This window comes from Protopterus annectens, chromosome 16.part0, assembly GCF_019279795.1.
Source record: "Protopterus annectens isolate FY-2018-M chromosome 16.part0, PAN1.0, whole genome shotgun sequence".
Classification (NCBI taxonomy): Eukaryota; Metazoa; Chordata; order Ceratodontiformes; family Protopteridae; genus Protopterus; species Protopterus annectens.
The window spans coordinates 382,994,591-383,019,149 of NC_056750.1; the positions used below are offsets into that span (position 1 = coordinate 382,994,591).

The 24,559-nt window shown below is 39.8% G+C and overlaps 1 protein-coding gene across 1 annotated transcript in view; it reads left to right on the forward strand.

Annotated features, from left to right (window-relative positions):
* C5 (complement C5) overlaps positions 1-24,559 on the forward strand; it is a 1,726,304-nt gene that overhangs the window by 422,468 nt on the left and 1,279,277 nt on the right. The window contains exon 11 of the mRNA XM_044057986.1: positions 11,029-11,229. Within this exon, the coding sequence (XP_043913921.1) occupies positions 11,029-11,229 (201 nt within the window). The remainder of the gene's footprint in view (positions 1-11,028; positions 11,230-24,559) is intronic.

The following is a 24,559-nucleotide window of genomic DNA, read 5'->3' on the forward strand; positions in this document are numbered from 1 at the left end:
TTTGCTTTTTCCTGTCTGTTTTCTGTCCTCAAAAAGCAGGAAATACGCTGCTTAAGAAAATTTGACCACAGATATGCAGCTTTGTAAATCAGAAACTTTATGGTGCATGAATTGCATAACTGCATCAAATCATGCAGTAAAAAGGATAATTTAATCATGGTATTCCGTAATTATTTGATACTTCCTGTGAACTGCATTTTCTAAAATACAAGGGGGCTGGTGCCACTTAACGGTAGGGATGGGGTTAAGAGGTCACCTGTCCACCTTAAAACAGTACTATACAGGTTGCAGATAAATGAATAATTTGAGATATGGTTACATCAGGAAGCATATGGAACATGTGCATATACTATGCCACATTGAGTAATGTGCATGGTCCAACATTCTTTATCATCAAAACAATTTTGCCTACACTTTTTTTTAACTTTTTACACAGCTTATGATTTTCTTTTCAGGTCTTCAAGATGATTATGTCACTGCTTCATTATGTGTGTAGTTCATAAATCTCAAGGGTGTGTGTGTGTGTGTGAGTGTGTGTGTGTGTGTGTGTGTGTGTGTGTGTGTGTGTGTGTGTGTGTGTGTGTGAGAGAGAGAGAGATGGGCACACAGGGAACTAGAGTTCTTTATTGTGCACCCCATATGCAAAGCCCTAGTTTTCACAGTCATCTGAATCATTTACTTTGGCCTCAGTCAGTATCATATATAAGGCTGCAACATTTTTAGGGTGCTAAAACCTGGTAACCATGTTCTACCCACAGCCTCTTTAATGATGTTGCATTACTTGTTTTTCTTATTTTGTTCGGAAATACTTTTAAAACATGAGCATAATCATTTTGGATCTGAAATAGCTATATTTATTTTGTAATAGGGTACACTCAATGGGACATGGAAGTCTTGGAAGTCTGTTCGGCTTTTACCAGTTAGGGGTCACCACAGAGGAACTCCGGTTCGCTAATGATTGGCAGTCGATTTTTATGGTGCCGAGTTGCCAGCCCGACACCCAACCTTCAGCGAAGGCACACCCATTCACACATGTCTTTCAGAGGCCCCTCGACCTCATGGAGGACATGCAGATCCCACAAAGAAGGCACTCCAGCCGAGAATCATACAGGAGAACCTCCTGCTGTGAGGCAAAATGCTAGCGCTGTACCACCGTGGATTACTCAATGGGACATGCAAATGCATATTTTTATGGATATGAACACTTAAACGTGTCACAATACAAGGTGTGGAAGTTAAAATGGACACAACTTTCAAATGTATGATAGGTTTAAAGGGTCTTTACAGGAAAGTAAAAACTGATCACAGCTGGTTGTCAAGGTAAGCTCAAGGGATATAATATTATCAAAAGAAATAATTGAGTGCGACCATTCAACCAAAAGGCCTTTATCTTCTTATGAAAGCTTCTGCTTCATTTTTATCTTGATTTAATCCTGCCACAGTAGGTGGTCTGTTGGGTTTGCAGAATCTGTCACAACTGAACAAATATACATGTCTGCAGCAGCCCTGTGTTGACAGCACCAGTTTTAAGAAAACTAAATAATGCATCTTTACTGCTGATTTCCACTGTTTCCTTTCTATGCATGTAGTAACTTACATTGTAGTTGTACATTATCCATGTAGCTTTTGCTGCTCTCCTAGTCCCTAATTTTAGGCAGGGCTTTCCTGCATTCCTAAATAGTAAACTCAAACTCAAATCTATACAACACTGTTGTGGTACTACTCAGTATTAGGAGTCCGAGAAATTTAAACTTGAGACCCTGCTGCAGCTCAGACAAATGTTTGCATAGTTACCGAGGCCAACTTTCAATGCAGTAACAGTGTTCTTTCTGTACTAGAGTTTAACTTTAGTTAATGCTTATCATGCCTTTGTAAAATATAGCATGTGAATTAAGCAACAAAGTTGAAAGGTGCCTAGCCAGTATTGTGGTCACATACAGGTGAAGGCAAAACGATGTCTAATTATGGCCTAACAGACTAACGATGGCAAACTAATGATGGCTAACAGACACACATAATCACACACAATCACACACTCTTCTACTTTCACACACGCACACACTTTGCTTTCAAACATGCACTCACTCACTCGCACTTACCTATTACTGCAGTTAGGTCCTGTCCCTTACAAATCCAATGATGGCAAATCCGTACCCCGTACAACTCTCTCAGTACTAAGACACACACACGTTGCTTCTTCGGCGCGAAATAATAGCGGCTGGAACACAGGCAAAAAAAACCAAACCGCTATGGGTGCTTTAGCGCATACGCACATCAACATTTGTCACGGGCGCGAAAAGCAAATGGAAAAAAAAGTGTTTAAGGCTAAACGTGCGCAGGCAAGGTCGCAGGCCGCATAGAAGAGCTCTAAGGGCCGCATGCGGCCCACAGGCAGCGGGTTGGACACTACTGCTCTAAACAATATACACAGGAGATATGCCCATCTGAATTTGGCATCTTCCTGACGCATTTGTCACACTGTTTAAATTAAGTGGTGCCTTTCTTGTCAGCCATTTGTCAACAAAAATAATAACAATGAGATATACTGCTACGCACCATGAGAGAGAGAGACACACACACACACACACACACACACACACACACACACACACACACACACACACACACACACACACACACACAGTGTAAGGAAAAGGCTTTTTTTTTTTTTTACCAACAATAGTAAGAGAGATATACCCAGAGAGTAAAGAAAGAAGAGGAGGAGAAAATACCAGTGATGGTATGGAGATTACCAAGAAGTAAAGAGAAGGGAGGGGCCTGTACCAACAATGGTATGAAAAAATACCAACAAGGTAAAAGGGAGAAAGAAAAGCACTCACACAGTAAAGAGACTATATGTGGCTAAGCAGTAAATGGGATTGTAGAAGAATAATAGCCAAAAATTCAAACTTTTAGTGAAAAATAGAACTCTTAGCTTGAGAGCTGGTCTGACATGTCTTGAAACTATAGGAGGCAAATGAGGTCTGAGGAGAGATGCACTATGGGTAACCTTAGCTCGAGAGTTTTGGCTGGTGCAAGCTTGTTATATCGGCCGAGTCGGTTCTGAGGATGGAAGTGAAACAATCTCTTATGAATGAATGAAGACTGACAACAACAGATTTGAAATTTCCTTTCCAGTCTGTTTTTGCTTTTCTGAGAATAAGATACTGTTTCTGAAAATGTGATTAACTTGACTGCCTGCACTTTGGCTGTGGCAGCTGAACTGGAATTTATTTTATCTTTAACCCATGAATCTATATGTTATTGTTGTAAGAGATTTTTCAAACTCTGTACATCATTTGCACAATCTACTGCACACAAATTCTTAAAAAAGTAATTTGTGTGCACTACTGTACATTCAGTAGCAGTTTTATTTTTCCATAAAATCTTGTTACTGAAGTCTAAAGCAACATGTAACTGTGTTAACATGTCCATACCTAGTACTGTACTCTTACATTCAGAACTGTTCATTGCTGTAACCTTTGACCGTTCAAATCCTGACATTATAACTGCACTTGTGTCCTCTAGTAGAGGTCAATTTGTAACTGCAAAATTGATGTGCCTGTATTAATCAGTACATTAGTCCATAATTTATTTTCTTTAAACTGTGAAATATTGTCATTACTCTCAACCTTAAAACAATGGCAGATAAAAAAAATATCTAGTTTGGTGCTGGACTGCCACACCCTTTATACATATGCTGAAAATACTTTTTTTTTTATATAAAACTAGCAACAATAATGACTACAACTATTTTCCTAACTGTATTTATGTAGGATTTATTCTGGAACAATTTTCTCAGCGAAAGTATTCTAATACACCTGTCCTGTTAATCAGCTACATGGAACAAATCATAACTTTCTTTTCTCAGATTTGTATTATGCCTATCACAAGGACTTTAATTGTAATTACCTTGTACAAATTAACTCTGATAGAAGTTAAGCTTGGGGGCATCTCTTATCCAGAGATTTTTTTTTCCCAAGGGTTTTAAACTGAAGATGTATTTTTTATCTTTGTCATTACAACTACTTTATTCCTCAGCATACTGCTTTGCAGAATCAAATACTTAAATTCAGATGGATGTGTATTAATCCTGTATAAATAATACGGTTGTCTAAGCAATATCAGGCATCCACTCTTATTAGAAAAATATTAATGTTTGTCAAGACTGGTGTTTCTGTAAAACTGAGTCTGTAAGGGGTTGATCGTGGGGAGGAATGTTAGCTACCCACAATCTCTGCTATTTAATATTATCACCTTTAAAGTCAGCATTATTCATATAAATGACAGATACTCGGAGTATTGACAAAAAGTACACGAGATCACTTTTATCTTTCAGAGAAAAACACAATTTTCAAGACATAGTGCTCAATTTTACCCAATTTGAGTATATGTGATTTTAGTGAACAAATTACTCCCAAATAATTTGATAGCATTAGGGTTTTGATAAACCATTGTTTGAGCACTATTTATAGTAGTTTTGTAGAGGTCTAAATCCAGGAAGGCAGCAGAGTTTTAATAATATTGAAAGTGAAATGTACACTTCAAGTTATCTTCATATACCAATTGTATTAATTTAAATAAGGGTCATTTATGTTCTGGTTAGACATAGCTCATAATACCAGTATCCTGTAACCAGTGTCTGGTGTGACCTAAAATTATTTCTTTAGTTAAACAGAGCAAAATCTCAGCAGAATCTTTTAAGAAATCAAAACAAGAACACAGTGCCCCACTACTGTATCAAAAATCTGAAGTTAGTGCAACTCCGTTGGCTTGTGGGAATAAAGCCCTATGACCTAGGTGACCCTGGTTCAATTAGCAACTCAGGCACATGCTGGAGCAAACATGGGAGGAAAGAAGTGATGCAATTTAACAAGCACATCTCTTTTTGGGGAAGGTATAGCAGCACATGTCCAGAACAAGTGTTCTCATGGTTAAATTCCCTGTGGAGATCACAGACCCCAGAGGAATGTTGGCTTCAAGTGGACTGAGCTGTCCTGATGAGTTGCCTCACTCACAGAAGTGAGTGACTTACCCTTTCTGATGCCCATTGCATAACAAAGCCTGACTATGTTCCTATGCATGTGGAGTTGGGTTAGGGTTGCAAAAAAGAAAAAAAATACAAACAACCCATGATGACTTTTCTTTTCCCTCTCATCTCAGTATATAGGGAACTAATGGGCTAGAAGACCAAGACAGGGTCTTGTGCTCAGCAGGCAGCAGGTCAAAAATGTTTAAAAATGTCTGAAATCAACATTCAGTAAACATCAGAGACATCAGAGGTGAAAATTGTTGCATTTAGGTCTGATTGTCTAAAAATTCTAATATATGTCAATATAACTTTGTATTTTTTCTTTTGGTCTTTGGCATGGCTGGCTGTCCATCATCTTTGTGGTGCTGTCCCTTATGCTGCTAACCCAGTACTCCTGGTACTACTCCTTATGGCAGGGACAATCCCAGCCCATACCTCTCAACCTCTTAGATCAAGAAATCTGGACAAAGCCATCAATAATGGGGGTACAAAGTCTCAAAAATAGGGACACTTTTTAAATATTGCTCTTACAAACTTAGAAACTTGACAGAATAACAGGTTATGCATTAGAATGGATTTTCTGAATAATATGAAGTCTGAAACTCAAATGTCTGTCATTATTTTCTGATTTTAACCCTCAATGATTTGCCATTGATTTGCCAGAAAACCACATTTTTTTGTGAAATGGACCAAGTATATGTGGCAAAATTCTGGACATTCTGCGAAAATCTGTACAGTTGAGAGGCCCAGCCATCAGCATGTAGGTAAGGGGAACTGGACACCCACAGCAGATTTAGAAGCTATCTGTATTGCATATGCTGTTCTGTACACCAGAGCACTTTATTAGGTCCTACTACACCAGCATGGTGACTTTATATTGTGAGGCTATGCTGGGAATGTGGCATGACCTGTGAGGGTGTACCTCCCTGGGGCTTAGGGTACACTTGCCTCCATGGCAATCATGCATGCCCAGTCTAGCAATCACTCAAATCTTCACCAAAGTTTAATGAATGACTGATGCTAATAGCTCCCCACCCACTCTCCCTGTTGGTGTCTTGTGTTATACTTGGTGGCTTTGCAGTTGCCCCCACCTACTGTAAATCTGATCTGGGACACTCCTCCCAGTCTAGTGTCATTAGCTCATTCTACCTAATACAGAAAGAGCATTTGATAAGGCCTTCTGTTTCTCCTTTTTCCTTTAAACAAAAAAAAAAAAAAAAAAAAATGTTGCCTGAATTTCCTTATGTTCTGACAGTACTTCTCAAACATTTTGGAAATATAGAGTATATTGTACAGCATTTATTATAACTGTAATTGCCTTAATATTGCTACAACTTAAGTGCTCTAGGTTGCACTGCATCTGAAGTGTTTGTGTGTTTTAGCTGCTTTTCTGTATATATATATATATATATATATATATATATATATATATATATAGACTTCTCTGTATATGTAGACTAGCTACTTATTCTGCTGTATTACTGTCACTTAAATCGTTTTTCAGTTGTGCACTTGCCTTGCTTCATTTAAAAAGTTTTAAATTGCTAATTTTGTAGAGTTTTAATTGCATTTACTGTTTAGGACTACACACTCTGTGTTTATTTACTGTATTATTGCATTGTTTAGCCTGTTTCAACAAAAAAATATATATATGTATACTACCTTGTTTGCTCGTTTCCCACCTTTTCTAGCCAGTCCATATCCCAGGCCTTCCTTGTCTCAGGACTTTATTTTCTGTGCTCAGAGCTATCCAGACCTTGCTGTGGCAGAGGGAAGTCCTACTGCCTACCAGTGGGACTGGTGAGCATTGTACTGCCTAATGCTGGAGGAGTGGTTTCCAGCTCTGAAATTGTAATTTTATTAGCCTTTTGGGCTGATTTCTATCCCTTTCAGCTTTCTGGCTTAAAAACGCATGTGTTTGCACATTTTTCACATCGTGCAGCACTACTGGCTACAATTAAACTATTCCAGGTGCCAGAAAGTCTGCTCTTCAAATTTTCCCTTAAAACTAGCTGGTTTCTCAGTAGTAGCACTAAAATCTGAACCCCAGCACTTTCTCTCGAACCTGCTGTAAAGCACTAGGAAGCCTGAAACTGATACAAGCACTCAGCTCTCCTTGTCAATAAGGAGAAATTAATCATATGCACTAAACAGCCTACAATTGCAAAGTACCTTGCAAAGGTAAGGGAAAACAGCTCTTAAACCTTACAAAAAAGCACCTAAACAGGCATGTCCAAGGGTCAGCTTCCGGTGGTTTCTCCTGTCCACCTGGTGAATCTGGGCATACTGGGGCAATGCGGCAACTGCCTCATGTACACAGACAATCCTCTCCTCCTACCACCCAACACTACAACCTGCGAGAGATGCACTTACATAGCCAAACTGGAAGCAAAGCTCTCTCCGGTCAAGACCGTGCTAGACAGTCAAGAGGAGAAGGCTAATAACACCTGCATTACACCTCTAGCAACTCATAGCCCTTCAAAACCCACACCATCAACTCCCACACATAGCAACACTAAGCCCACATATGCGGAGGCCCTTAACATTAACCTGCCCAAGCAACAAGGACCTCCGAAGCCGAAACGCAAGCAAACATCAGTCACAACCAAAGTGACACATAGCTCACAACACCAGTGTGCCACCCAACAACAGTCCTTAAGGCAAGACAATGTACCCAACACTTTAGTCATAGGTGACTGTATAGTCAGGCACACTGATGTCCCACTCACCAGGCTGAACAAGGAGAAAATTACAGTCAGCTGCCTGTCGGGTGCCAGGATCCAAAACATAACGCATGCACTCAAGTCACTCCACAACAAGTAAAATACGACTCTGTCATTGTCCATGCTGGAGTAAATGACTTGAGACATACCTCCCTGGAGTACATGAAAAGAGACATGGAAGAGCTCTTGGATCATGTGACCCAGGCAGGTATGACCCTAGCCCTGAGTAGCATCCTGCCTTCGCCCAGAATGATACCACAGTATAAGGACAAAATGATTGACTTCAACAATTGGCTAAGCTTCTGGTGTCATTCAAAGGGGATCCGGTATTTGTCTGCCTGGGAAGACATGCTACTGAAGTCAATAGAGACAAACTTCACAACACCCATGCAGACGGGATCTGGAAGCTTGACTGCAGAATCCTGCATTAAGGCACTGTACGAGCACATCCACTCGTGCATGAATCGTGCCATCCCAAATAGAACCAAGATGCTCTTCTCCAAAAAAAGGAAGCCAATCTGGTGGTCCCCTGCTATAAACAAACTATACAACAGAAGGAAGAAACTGTTGCAGAAAAGAGGAAAATCCCAGGATGCAAAAAACTCCCTCACCAGCCTCAGTAAGAAGCTGAGATCCCTCATAAAATCCTTAAAAGCTAGTTACGAAAATAAAATTGCCAAAGATTCCAAAGACAACCACAAGGCATTCTATAGTTATGTCAAGAATCTAAATGGCAATGCTCAGATCTGCTCTGAGCTACAACAGAATGGCATTAAATATACTGATCCCAAGGATATTGCCAATATCCTGGCAGATCGATTTAGTGCCAACTTCACTCCCCTCTTCCCTCCTAAAGGGCCCATCTCAATACCAAAAGATTGCCAAATTCCGATAATCACAGCCACACAGGTAGAAAGAGCACTCTCCAAAGCTAAGAATACAGCATCCATGGGACCAGATGACATCCCAGGCTGTGTACTACATGAACTACAAAATGAACTGGCACCCCACCTAAGTGTCATGTTTAATCATAGCCTCACCTCAGGCTTCGTGCCCACTGAGTGGTGCACAGCTACAGTTATCCCGATCCACAAGGGAGGATCCACCTTGGATCCTGGGAACTACCATCCCATCAGCCTGACAAGCCTGATCTGCAAGGGCATGGAATGCATTATCATGGAACTTATAAACAAAGACATTGGCAACCTCCAGACACTGGACCCCACCCAGTTTGGGTTTGTGAAGGGCCGATCTTGTTTCCTGAATCTGATTGACTTCTTTGAATCGGTCTCCAGAGCTGTGGACAAGGGTAAGGTGAACCACACAGCCTATCTGGACCTCGCCAAGGCCTTCGACACCATCCCCCACTCTGGAATCATAGATAAACTTACTAAGCTAGGCATAAATCCCTACGTCACTCGATGGGTTGCCAATTGGCTTATTGACAGAACCCAGACTGTAAAAGTAGCCGACTCCAAATCCAGCTCCAGACAAGTGACATGTGGAGTACCTCAGGGTTCAGTCCTGGGACCACTCTTGTTTGGCATCTACTTCTCTGAAGTGCAGGCCAACACTAAGGGAATCTGGCTAACAAAGTTTGCATATGACTGCAAACTGGGAGCCATTATTGAATCCCCAAATTATGTGGATATTCTACAAAAGGGCCTTACAGAAACAGATGCCTGGTGCCAGAGCCATGGGCTCAAGCTTAACGCCAAGAAATGTATAGTCATCCCCTTTGGAAAAAAAACATGTACCCATGAACTACCACATAGGTGGCAGGACACTAAACATCGAAAGTATGATGAGAGACTTAGGGACACAAGTGGACAGTGGTCTCACTTTCGATAACCACATCACCACAACAGTCAGGAAGTCCTTCTACGTGGCACACCTCATCACTAAGGGCTTTTCATCCAGAAAAAAGGAGGTCATTGTCCCACTGTACTCATCCCTCATTAGACCCATTATAGAGTATAATGCCCCATTTGGTATGTACCTCACAAGACATCTGCAACAGCTGGAAAGGCCACAGAAATACCTCACTAAAAGAATCACAGGCCTAAAGCAGATGACATATGCTGACCGTCTAAAAAAAGTCCAGCTATACTCTGTGGCATATCGTCTACTCAGAGGCGATCTTTGCTTAACATACAAGGCCATGTCAAACCTTGAGCTGTTGGACATGCTACACTTGAAGAAATCCCAATCCCTCAGAGCCACACGCTCCAGGGATCTAAACCTTATCATCACAATGAAGAAAACATGCTGGAGGGATAGGTTCCTGACCCAGAGACTCCCCATACTCTGGAATAGACTGCCCATACATGTCAAGCAGAGCACTTCATTGGGCCTCTTCAAAAGGAACCTTGATGACTGGATGGGAGATAGGAAATTCACCCCAGTGATCATGTCAGTCGCCCTGCTAGACAGAGGCCCAGAGAAGTAAATATTGTGGGAAAAATTTCCAGGGAATTGTTATGGCTAGGCTTGCATAGCCCTTAGGGCCAATAGCCTAGTACCAACCTATGAACCTATGATCTGTGTACAGCACCATGGTCCCTTTCACTAGGATAAGCAATCCCATCCTGCCTATTGATCTTTCATTTTTCGAGCTTCCTAACTGAACCCATGTTGCCTGAACTGTAGTCAGAGTTTTATCTCTCTCTGTACATCAATGGAACAGCAAAAAAAAACATTTTTCTCTTTCTGCACCCTTATATGACTATAAGAGACTCCAAAGAAGCAGCAGATCACACCAAACTGCAAGAGTTGCTCTAATTTTTCACATAAGCAAGATGTGGTCCTTACGGGCTTTATACAAAAAGTAAGTAGCAATATAATTATAGCAATATAATCATAACACCTTCTATCATGAAATCAGTTAAAAAAGATCAGTAGTGATTGTCTGTGATAAATAATGCCTTAGTGCCACACTTCTTAGAAATGCTTTAGGGATCACTGGCAATAATTGTTTAGCATCTGTGTTGCTTTAGCGCTATGCTGTGATTCTCTCAGCAGTAGAATAGGATTGCCTAGTCAATGCAAATGCATCATTTCTGTTGAATTAATGAATAATCTGCCAAAACTAATTTTTAAGTATCAGTGAAGCCCTTAGTAGAATTGTGTGTTGTATGATTTTTAAGTGTGTGAGAATACGTAAAAAAACTGCATTAAGCAGAAGTGCAAATGCAGTTTCATTGCAGAAAGCATATTAATCAGACCTGTATTCTGTAACAGACTGTGATTTTTTATTGTTCTACAATATAACAGGCTCAAGTAAAGGACATTATGAAGCAGCCAGTGGGAGGCATTCCTCTTGTTTTCAGTGTTACTTCACTTGATGACAGCAATACAGAGACTGAACTGATAAATGAAAATGAGAAGGAAGCAAAGAGAACCACATCGGTGCTTGATGGAACAGCTTTGTTTGTTGTCAATATTCTCCAGAGCACCAAAACTCTACAATTTAAGGTAAAGCAAGGCTTTTTGTTTTTCAGTTCTTTCCATAACAACCTTTCCAGTACACTTTACTGGAGCTGACTGGATGTCATTTTTAACTGTATGCATGTAATTCTGTATATATTATACAGTAGGATGTGCCCTGATTTTACAAATGTTTTTCTTTAAGTTGAAGGAGAAAAAAAAAATACATTTCAAATGATATACTGCGAAATGAATGCGCAATTCTCATCCAAGGTGTTGATGTACAATCTGTTTTTTATTGTCGTACTCTTGACAATTGTTGGACTGTGGTACTGTTTCTCAGATGATATGATTTTTTTTGAAAGTGCTTTGGTGAGTGATTATAGAATATTTATACAGTAGAAATAAATGGTATATTTTTTCTGTTAAATTAAACAGGAATTTGTTTTGGATCTTACATAATTAAAAATATTTACTGGATAGAAATTGTGATTTTAGATATTGCCATAAATACAGAGTAAGAAGTTACATTCTGTTATATACATGTGGCTAGACTACAATTTTGCAGGTGAACAAAGGAAATGATAAAAAATATAAAAGTAGTGTAACTGTGGAGGGACTGTAGCTGTCCAGTTTAAGTTTAATACATTAAGATTTTGTGGCTAAGCCTTTATACCACAATGTGTGTGTCACAGAATGCTAGGTTGTGTTAGTGCAGTGCCAGAAACATTTCCTTCTGTTTTTACAGAGGTCAGATCTTGCATGTTGAGAATTATTGCTGAATAAGATACTAAAATCACCAGACTTTGCAGTGATGAATTATTATTACTGAACTGGTGTGATTCACAGCAAAGAAATCTGATGACATTGTGTTTATTGAAAAGAGTTTTCTGAAATAACTGAAATCACGTCTGAAGTAACAGCTATATAAGGGACAGCAAGATGAGACAATTCAGTATACCTACTCATTACAGCCAAGTGCGCCTCCAGGTGTTTCTGCAGTTACCTCCAAGTACGCCTTTAGGCATCAACTATTGCTTGTTCACATTTGTATTAATAATTCCAAAACCATGCTGCATACAAGATATCAGAATATTTTATCTTGCAGCATATATGATGGCAAACACAATTATATTGATATTTGACATCTATCAATGAGTATTTAGTAGAACTGTAAGGTGATGACTTTATTTTTTTAAGGCTCAAGCCACACCCACTCAGAAGAGCCATATTGGAGGGAATGTTAAGACAGTTAGCACCAGTGCTGCAGTAAATATGGGAAGAATTTCAGAATGCTGCAAATATACTTTAAGTGAAGGCTGCTCAGCAAACAGTATCCTAGTAAAATGGGATTCACTCAATCTAATTACTCCTGACTGTGATGTATGAAATGGTGCTATGTATAAAATTTAGAAAGAAGACGCGGGACAACTGTGTGCTGTTGCTACCAACTCCAAACTTTATTGACCAGCCAACGCAAAAGAACATCCTTCCTGTCTCCCAGTCCTTACGTCATGCACCTCCCCCGCCCCCAAAGAACATTAGCTACGGCAAGACAACTCAGTCCATTGAATACACCACATCTCCTTTTCTATAAGGCCCCTTTTCTCTTATTACAAAACCCAGAACTATTCAATTTCTTCAACTTCACTACGAACTTGGTACATCGACACAAAATGCTCACTTAGCCATGTTCGCATTACTATAACACAAATGACATTGCTATTTACAGACTGATCTCTACAGATCCAATCGGTCCGGCTTGTTAATAATTCTTCCTGATCTGGTCCTCACAACCTCACTATGTACCCGGGTTTCCGGGGGAAGGCCATTGCAAGGTGGCAAGGCCTCAACAGTCTTACTTAACACACTTTCCTGACACACAGGAGTTGATTCACACTCAGGTACAGGTAAGGGAATCAAATGCACACGGTTTCGCCGCACAGTCCCTTGTGGCACGTCTACCTTAAATGACCTCGGCGAGTAATGTTTTTGATCTACAGTACCTGGGGTCTTCATATCTGTCACCCACACCTGGTCACCGGGCAACACATCACCCAGCGGCCTTGCCCGATGGCGTCTGTTGTAGTTTGCCGCATTATACACCCTCTTCTCCTCCTCTCTCCCCACAAGCCTTCTCCAGTCAGGCAGCACAGGGTCCAACTGCGAAGGGTGAATCGGAAGAGAAGTCCGCAACCGACGTCCCATGAGAAGTTCCGCAGGGCTATATCCATTCTGCAGTGGCGTTGTCCTGTACGCCAGAAGAGCCATGTACGGATCGACACTTTTTTTTAGCAGGTTCTTCACAGTCTGAACCGCATGTTCTGCCTCCCCGTTACTCTGCGGGAACCTGGGGCTGCTTGTGACATGCTCGAAGCCATAAGCAGTTGCAAAGTCCACAAAAGACTGCCCAGAAAACTGAGGTCCATTATCAGACACGAGGACCTCTGGAATGCCATGGCGAGCGAAGAAAGACTTTAGGTGGGTGATGACCTCGTTGGATTTGCTGTGTTTCAACAATGCGATCTCAAAAAACCTGGATAAGTAATCCACAGCAAGAAGGTAAGTATTTCCTTTCAGTTCAAATAAATCCGTGCCCACTCTTTGCCATGGTCTGTCAGGACATTCAGTTGGGATGAGGGGCTCAGGATGATTCCTTCTCTCTGAGATGCACGTCCTGCATCCCAAAACCATGTCATTTATCTGTTGGCTGAGCCCAGGCCACCAGACAGTCTGACAGGCTCTGGCTTTGCACTTCACAATGCCTTGATGTCCCTCATGCAATTTTAACAACACCTCATTACGCATGGCGGATGGGATAACAAGGCGTGAATCTTTTAACAGCAACCCATCTTTCACTGTTAGTGTAGAACGATCTGGCCAGTAGCTCTTCAGTAAGGGTTCCTGGTTCGCATACAGCGGCCACCCCTGACTGCACAATTCCATAACCCGCACACACACACTGTCTGCTTTCAGCTGGTCCCGTAGTGTCTGGAGGAAAGATGGCTTCACCTGCATATTTTCCACAATGCTGTTCACGTAGATATCCGTGTCCTCCATTAACTTTGTTTCCTCCAGTGTTAGCCTGGTTTTAAGTGGAGAACGTGACAGCGCATCTGCCACCCACAGTGATTTCCCTGGAGCGTACTGCACTGTGTATGAGAACTGCATCAGTCTCATCCTGAAGCGTTGGATTCTAGGTGGTAGAAGATCCAGTGCTTGACCTCCAAGTAATGAAACCAGAGGTTTGTGATCAGTTTCTAGACAAAACGATTTACCTAATAGGTAATCTCTGAAGCGTTCACATGCCCAGGTAGACGCTAGAGCCTCTTTCTCAACCTGGGCATATCGTTGCTCTGTAGGTGAGAGTGATCTTGATGCGTATGCCACAGGTCTCCAGCCGTCCTCCCATTGTTGCTGCAGCACGCTCCCTAACCCAAAGGATGATGCATCCGCAGAAACCTTCGTATCCCTATTCGGGTCGTATACAGCCAAAACTGGAGGTGAGGTGATCGCATCTTTTAAGTCATTGAATGCCTTTTCCTGGTCCCCCCCCCAGTACCAGCTGTTCTTTTTTGATAATAAGTCTCTCAGAGCTCTATCCCTCTCAGCCAAATGAGGGATGAACTTTCCCACCTGATTCACCATGCCTAGGAAACTCCTGAGTTCTCCTACTGTAGCAGGTGCTTCCATCTCCGTGATGGACGCGGTCTTCCTTGGGTCTGGGCTTATGCCAGAATCTGTGATGACATGGCCCAAGAAGGTCACTTTGCTCCTCGACAGGTCACATTTCCCCACATTCAGCGTAATGCCTGCCTCTTCCAGTCTCTTTAATGCCGCATGAAGTCGGGCATCGTGCTCCTCCTGGCAACGACCCCAGACCAGCACGTCATCCATGTGGCAAATCACACCCTCTAGTCCTTCAATGACCTCTGACATCATGCGTTGAAAGTGTTCGGGTGCAGAGTTAATGCCAAAGGGAAGGCGATTGAAGCAAAACGCCCAAAGGGGGTTATGAATGTGGTAAGCGCAGCACTCCTCTGACAAAGGAATTTGCCAAAATCCCATATTGGCATCCAGTTTACTAAACACCTTCGCCCCGGCAAGCATCCCAAGACTCTGCTCAACCGAGGGCAGCACGAACCTCTCCCTGCACACATATTCATTTAACTTAGTGTAGTCTACACACAGTCTCAGTCTGTTACTGTCTTTCTTTGGAACGACAACCATGCCTGCACACCAGTCAGTAGGTTCCTCCACTCTGGTAACGACACCCAGCGTCTCCATCCTCATTAACTCCTCCTTCACTTTCCCCATCAATGGTAGTGGTATCCTCCTGGGGGTCTTCAGAGAGTATGGCACCACATTTGGCTGAAGCTTTATGTGGTATTTCCGCTGCACTACCCCCAACCCAGAGCACAGTTCAGGGTATGAGGTCTTCAAAGACTCCATGGTGATAGTATCAACACGCTTCAGGAGACCCAGCCCCAAAATAGCAGGAAGACCTAAAAGCGGCATGCGGAGTCCTTTAACAACATACACCTTCTCGCATGTCTGTCTTTGTCCATAACCAAGCTGAAGCTCCAAGAATCCTGTAACCTCCAGTGGCGTCCCTCCAGGACCCAACAAGGGTTTCTCCTGCTGCTGGAGCACAGGAGCATTCTTCCCACTGAACAAGTTGTCCAGGTCTGACTTGGAAATAACAGTAACATCCGCCCCTGTGTCAAGCTTGAAAGTCATAGATGTGCCCTCTATTTGAACCTCCACAATCCAGGAATGGTTCCCGGAGGAGACAGAACCAAGGAAGAAGCCCTGTTCTTCTCGCTCTCCAAGCTCCTCGTCCTCCTCGATACACTGCACCACCTTAATCTGCCTGCAGACTCGCTGGTAGTGGCCCTTCTTCCCACACGAGCGACATCTTGCAGCAGTCGCCGGGCATAGGAGTTTGTGATGAAATGGGCCCCCACACCTGTAACACTGCGAGATTGGAGCGTCTTTACTCTTTTGCGTCTGTCGCTGAAAAATCGGTGTCAAGGACTTGCCCCAACCTTTCGAGGTCTCCAGCCGGCGTTTGGTGTCAAGTGGTGTCTGCACAGCATTCACGTTATACTGCGGTGCACTACTGTCGCACCTCAAAGCCGTCTGCTGCTTCTTAACCTCCTCCGACTGTCTGGCCATGTTTACAGCTCTCTCCAAGTCCAGCTCTTTTTCCATCTGCATCCGCTCGGACAGTCTGGTGTCAGCCAAGCCCACAACAATTCTATCTCTTATGAGCTCATCGCAGCGTCCCATAATTGCAGTGTTCAGCTAATGCATGCAGTGCAGTAACAAAAGCATCAACAGTCTCATTCAGTTCTTGTTTGCGCATGTTAAATCGTGCACGTTCATAAACAATGTTCTTCTTGACAATAAAAAATCTTTCGAAGCCGTCTTTCACTTTGGCATACTCCTGTTGCTCTGCATCGGTTAGCTTGAGGCCTCTCAAGACGTCGTCTGCCTCATCACCCATGCAGTATATCAGGGTGTTCACCTGATTCCCTTCTGGGCTTGAAGATAAATTGCTGGCCTGACGGAACCGTTCAAAACGACGTATCCATCGTGTCCATTCATGAGGTTTGGAAAAATCAAAGGGCTCCGGCGGCTGAATACTAAACGTAGCATTGGGAGCGCTAGCCGCCATGTTAATTCTAGCCCGCGGCTGCCGACCATTCTCTTCGTCCGACATGTCCGCTCACCACGTCACTAGGCCACTCGTACGGTCTTCAGCAAGTGTTCAGCAATCCCAGTCACAGCCACACAGCACTTCTGACACCATGTCGTGTTCTTTTGCTTTAGAAAGAAGACGCGGGACAACTGTGTGCTGTTGCTACCAACTCCAAACTTTATTGACCAGCCAACGCACATGAACATCCTTCCTGTCTCACAGTCCTTACGTCATGCACCTCCCCCGCCCCCAAAGAACATTAGCTAAGGCAAGACAACTCAGTCCATTGAATACACCACAATTTTAGATATTGCCATAAATACAGAGTAAGAAGTTACATTCTGTTATATACATGTGGCTAGACTACAATTTTGCAGGCGAACAAAGGAAATGATAAAAAATATAAAAGTAGTGTAACTGTGGAGGGACTGTACCTGTCCAGTTTAAGTTTAATACATTAAGATTTTGTGGCTAAGCCTTTATACCACAATGTGTGTGTCACAGAATGCTAGGTTGTGTTAGTGCAGTGCCAGAAACATTTCCTTCTGTTTTTACAGTGGTCAGATCTTGCATGTTGAGAATTATTGCTGAATAAGATACTAAAATCACCAGACTTTGCAGTGATGAATTATTATTACTGAACTGGTGTGATTCACAGCAAAGAAATCTGATGACATTGTGTTTATTGAAAAGAGTTTTCTGAAATAACTGAAATCACGTCTGAAGTAACAGCTATATAAGGGACAGCAAGATGAGACAATTCAGTATACCTACTCATTACAGCCAAGTGCGCCTCCAGGTGTTTCTGCAGTTACCTCCAAGTACCTTTAGGCATCAACTATTGCTTGTTCACATTTGTATTAATAATTCCAAAACCATGCTGCATACAAGATATCAGAATATTTTATCTTGCAGCATATATGATGGCAAACACAATTATATTGATATTTGACATCTATCAATGAGTATTTAGTAGAACTGTAAGGTGATGACTTTATTTTTTTAAGGCTCAAGCCACACCCACTCAGAAGAGCCATATTGGAGGGAATGTTAAGACAGTTAGCACCAGTGCTGCAGTAAATATGGGAAGAATTTCAGAATGCTGCAAATATACTTTAAGTGAAGGCTGCTCAGCAAACAGTATCCTAGTAAAATGGGATTCACTCAATCTAATTACTCCTGACTGTGATGTATGAAATGGTGCTATGTATAAAATTCAGTAACTGAAATTGTACTGCTGACTTACAGTACTGATGTTAGAGTACAGCAGTGTACAATCCAACATGTACATCAGGTGAGGGATAACAGAAGTATGGATGCTTGGCTGCAGACTGCTGCTCATGGTACAACCTGCTGAGTGCACCTGTGAGTGCTTACAGTGAGCTGTATACAAGGATATCAGTAAAATTACACTCATTTGCTAATACAGGTCTCCACTGTGATATTAAAGGGTACACAGTGCCACTCTACAACAGATTATTCTTAATTCATAAATTCATAGGTTAGTACTAGGTAAGTAGCCCTTGTGAGCCATTGTAAGCCTAGCCAATTATCCGTTGTGAGACTCAAACCCTGTACCTTATGTTTGTAAGACAAACACCTTAACCATTAGGCCACCCTCCCAACCCCAAATATATGTTCATAGGTTCATAGATTAGTACTAAGCTAACTGCCCTTGTAAGCCAATTTAAACCTAGCCATTTATCCCTTGTGAGACTCAAACCCTGCACCTTGTGTTTGTAAGGCAAACACCTTAACCATTAGGCCACCCTCCCAACATTTTAAATTGGAGCATATATGAACAAAATAGTCTTATTACAGTGATTTAATGCTCTAAAGTATTGCACATTATAAAATATCAAACTGATACAGTTAGTGCCTAGCCATAAAGATAACACACTTTGGATCTAATTCACAGTGAAAGATGCATTCCATTTCAATAGTTGATAATGCAATCATTCTTAGACTTCAAACCATTCACAACATGAAAAAAATTACAAATATCAACCACAGGAAGAGAATATCACAATCCTTGTCATAACAAAGTGGTCCTGAATGAGCAATTTAAAACATATTCCCTCAATGAGATATTAGAACATTAAATATCCACACTCATGTAAAATTAATATTTTACTTTTCTATCCATAATATGAATATATAAATATTCTGTGCTTAACATAAACAAATTTAATGAAGGAATAGTAAATAAATCAATAAAATGGAACACTATACATTTAAAGAAAAACAGTCATCTGAGTTTCAGTTATTGTTATGCACACATCATGACAATCATCTGGCTACATATCCAGTTAATGTTTTTTTTTTTATTTATTTTTATTTTACAATACAGCCCTCCCTTTTACCCAATTAATTCACCATTACAATAACATCATGTACTGTTTGACCAAGAATTGTACCCCAACAACAAAAGTATTATTTTTGGAGATATATTACTTTACAGTTCAGTAATGCCCATTCATCTTATAGTTCCTGCTATTCCTTCACATTTTGTATTTAAAGTACTAGGTCAATATCATACTCTTGTGCAGGTAGAGATGAGATTGTGTAATTATAATGCTGAATGGAAAAGGTTCATAAGTTTGATTAAGACAGAGGTTTAGGTTTGGCATATTCTGATAACTGGACTGATCCTTTTTTATGTGATGAAACAAGTCATGGGTAATACAATGAATATTCTAGCAACCCATGAGATTAATTCTTTATGGAACTTGATACTATTCTCTGGGGACAGTAGATGGGATTGCTGGAAGAGGGGAAAGTCTATGATTATATCACTGTTCAACCAAGAGACCTTAACATGCATGTGGCAAGGAAATATTAAAATGTTACAATGTTACAAAGTCTTTAAAAAACTATGACACTTCAGACAGGATCACTACTAGATAATTTCCATACCTTTAAGGTGCAGAATACTTTTCCCCCACAAAAGAAACCACTTTCTTAAATGAGTCCAAACTCCTTGCCAGTCTAACCTTTTAAGTTAATATATTTCCATCTTTTTTCCTGTCTTAAATTGAAAAGAAATCTGCTTAGTTTAGTATTCAGTTTGTTCACCTTTGCTATACTAGTTTTATTTTTAGTCATGTAGCAGGCATGATACATCTAATATTTGTTGTGTCAATCAACTTTTTTAAACTTTTGTATATCCAAATTAGATCTCCTCTCATAATTCTATAATAGACTGAATGCAGCTTGAGATGTTGTTGTCTTTCCTCATATATTAAATGATTTACCTCCTAACTCTCCTATTCAATTTTTACACCATTTCCAGTCTCTTAATACCACTTCTAGAGTAAATAAAAACACCTCTATACTCCATAATCAGTCTAATTATGGATTTATAGATCTCCCCTAAAACCTTCAAATTCTAGGATAAAATAATTCCTAATCAAATTTGTAATACAGCACATTTCCTAATTATGTATTAACACAACCTCTAAAATTTAATTTTCATTCACCATTGTACTTATGTCCTCAAGACCCTCACCATTTACTGATATTAATAACATCTTCTTAAATTTTCTCAATTTAATAAGCCTATCCAAAATAACATTGTAACAACCACTGGTCTAATAAAGAAGGTGCAAGTCCTGCAATTTTAACATCAATAAATTTACCAGTCAAATAAATTCTTTCCTCTTGAAAAAAAGACATAAAAACATGACAAGGAAGTAGGCTTAATACTATCACCCAGTGATATTATATTCGTAAGACTTATAGTACTGTAAACAAATGTTTGCTGATCTAACCAATTTTCTATCCATCTAATAGCATACTGATTAAATCCACAATTTTTAACTGACTGTATAATTGGCTTATGTGTTACAGGGTAAAAAGCTTTAGCCAGGTCCAAAAAATAATGTCAACTGGAATCTTATTGTCAAAGAGGTCATACCACCTCTGAATAGAAACATAGCAAGTTTGGTATCTGAGATCTGCCTTGTTGTAAAACTATGCTGATGAATATCTCAGTAATAGTTTACTTTATCAGTACTCATAAGTTCCAATAGTATTCTCTCAAACATTTTCCCAATCAGACTTGTGAGTCTGATAGGTCTAAAATTATCAACATCAGTTCTCCCTCTGTTATGCACTGGAATAACATTAGCACATTTCCACTGAATGGGGGCCACTCCATATAATACTATTTGGTGGAAAAGAAACATTAAATATTCAGCTGAACAGTCCTTAACATTAACCATAAATATTCCATTTAAGTTACAAGGGTCTGGACTAGTGTTTTTTTTTTAATTTCCTGCAATGATTTTCTTACCATGCTTTCTGAGATTAATAGACATTTAATTGATAAATAAAAAAAAAAAAACTACTAATGAATATCCCATTTGAAGCATATGACAGCTTTTGAAAAAAAAAAACTGCTTGATAATCTGCCATTTCCTTCGGGGAGTTAATTATTTCATCATCTACACTCTATTGAACTGGCTAAGGATGTTAATGTCTCACCATATTTATATGCTGGAAAAGTTATTTATTTGCATTTGTTGTCCGGGATAGTCCACTGGGCCTAGGAGTGAACATTTTCAGTGGAGGCCCAGGGAGAAAAGCTCCACATATTACATATACATTGATGACTGACTGACCTTTATGCTACATTTATAGTTTTCCTCTTCTTTAAGCGGGTTCCTACTCCTATACTGTTATACTTATCCTGGCTTTCTTAGTCAAATGCTATAATCATTATGTTATTCCTTGGTGCATCTATATACTATTACAAAATGTTATTCCTTGCTGTATTGCTGCTAAATTTTATTATACTAATGTCTGTTGTAGTGATTAATGCAAACTGTGATGTACTGTTTGCTTTATTAATGCCATTTTTATTATTTTGGCCGTATGACCTGGGTCATGGCTGAAAATAGTCCATGGCCAAGTTCACCTACCTTATTAATAAATGTAAATAAAATAAACGTGGGTAATATCATGGATTGTCAGTGACTGTAACTCTGCTCTGCAGATGATCACTAGAAAGCTTATTAAGGTGCAGTAGTTGCTGGCTATTACCTGAAGTAGCAGAGCACATTTACCAAACTATTTTAAGGCCAATCATCCCTTGCATATTATTTGATGGTTAGTGGAATGGATTGTGAGACTAGCTCCTGACCAACACATATAAACTGGTGGCAGCAGGTGAAAATTTATATGCCTGCTTATCACACTATTAGATAAGTACTGGATGAATACATAAATATTATTGGAAACCTAGATAATTCTAGAATAACTTAAAAAGTTTTCTGAAGTCAACTCAGGTTTGTGTTTACCAGTCATAGAAAATAGTCAGCAAACAGTTACTCTTTGAACACTAAGCAATGAACGTCTGTTTCTCGAACAGTGATAACATTAAGAAAATCAGTGAAAAGTCGTAGTTGTCCAACAACAAGGAAGCATCACAAAGTACGTGTACACTAAGCATGCTTATATTATTAGTATACACTTCACGTAGTATATAAGTGTTGTAACCCACATCCCCCAACTATAAATACCAACTCTGAGATTGCACTACAGTGGGGAAAGTGCCAATTTGTAAAAGGTTTTGTTTAGTTTATGTTGCGCGGTGTGCACTTGAGAAGGTGTGTTTATGAATGTTGCTTTTGTTCAGTTTTACTTCACAACATCATCAGACATTCACAATGCTGGCCAACTATGACTATTCACTGATTTTCTTTATGATGTTATGACTGTTTGAGAAATGGACATTCATTGCTTAGTGTTTGGAGAGTAGCTGTTTGCTGACTGTTTTCTTTGATTGGTAAACATAGACCCAGTAAACTCGTATTAAATGCAGACATATATCCTACAATTCTTGATTTTTAATTTTCTCCTTGTCCTAGGTAGAGACAGCAACATGTATATTAACATTTTTTGATTTTTCATTGTTGTAGAGGGATGACATAATAGCTATGGCCAAGTGACTCCCAGCATTTGATTAGATGCTCAGGCATTTGCTGGAGCTGGAATGGGGTGGATGGGCTTGTAAGTAGGGTATAGTAGCTTCTGCTGTGATGCAGGTCACTTTTCTGCCACCCAGCTGTATCAAATGCACCCTTATTTCCAGGATGCTGACAAGGTCACAAACTCACAAACCAGTGTTGAGGCCATCTGTAAGATGGTATACTCCAGCCAGCTGTCACCCTCACTGGGGAATCCTAGGATGGAGGAACAAACATGGCTGGCTAGGCTTAATGGCTGGCAGGCACAACAGCAAATGTCTTATATAAAAACAGTGAATCTGAACATTCTGCTAAATGGACAACATAGACTGAATTATAACTGATAAGGCCTTGTGATTAGTCTGTTTTTTGGTGAACTGAATGTATTAAATTCCTTATAATATTTTACCTATCTGCAATTTATACGTGCCACAAATAAATGTATCTTATTTTTTATTTGCATTTTTTGTTAAGTTACAGACATTTCCCTTCTTGTAAATAACTTTAGGTGTAACGGTTAAAAGTAGGAGCCAGGATTATACAATAGAATAAATCATTACTTTTCCAGACACTGACAGGGAGCAGAATTCTAATGAGTGTTATCAGTTTTAAAAATAGGATTGTTCCATAATGTTCTAACTTTTTTCATTTGTTTAGTGTAAATAAAATCCTACCTTTTCTCGATCTCCTGTTGGAGAATATGCATAATTCTTGGTGTAAAATAACCTAACTACTCCTAATGCCATGGTCAGGTAACTCCTCAGATAATGTTATCATGTTAAGTGACCAACTATTAGTTTTGAAAGCTCTTCCTACACTGCATTTATCTATTACTCTACCAGGACATTCGCTGTGAGATGCATGAATATTATCTGCCTCCCCCATGCAGGTGCTCCCATGATTTTAAGAATTCACTTATTGTCCATACCAGCATTTGTATGAGAATCCAGAGGGACAGTTGTTGGAATTTTTCTTAACAAACAATTGTTCATTAAATTTATGATCTCTGAATTTATAGATTTTCAGTCAGCACTCACAAAAATGAATGTTATCATCTATAATGCACATAAAGAAAGAAAGAAATATGGAGTCCAAGTGTATTTGCTAACTAGAAGTTAGGGGGTAGGGTGGCGAGGCCCCCTACATAGAACACTCAGGACAAGGTATGCATGTGTGTGTGTGTGTGTGTATATATATATATATATATAAATATATATATATATATATATATATATATATATATATATATATATATATATATATATATATAAACATATATATATATATATATATATATATATATGTATATATATATATATATATATATATATATATATATATATATACACACATATATATACACACACACACATATATATATATATATATATATATATATATATATATATATATATATATCTATATTTTTTTTTTTTGGAAGAGGGCATTGATTTCTGTAATTTAATGTCTCTGTATTTCTATCAAACAATTTAATCATACTGATAAGGCTACAGAATTCCCTCGTCACTTTATTCTCCTAGTTCTGTCCTACTAGTACAGGAATTCATTAGCAGAAGCTATTTTATTCTCATATTCTACTGCCACCTTCCTATAGGGCTTGTCTGTGAAAGTACTTGGTATCTGCTTAGGTTCTACTTTCTGTGTCACTTTCGAAGCACCCATACATGTATTTATTAATAAAAAC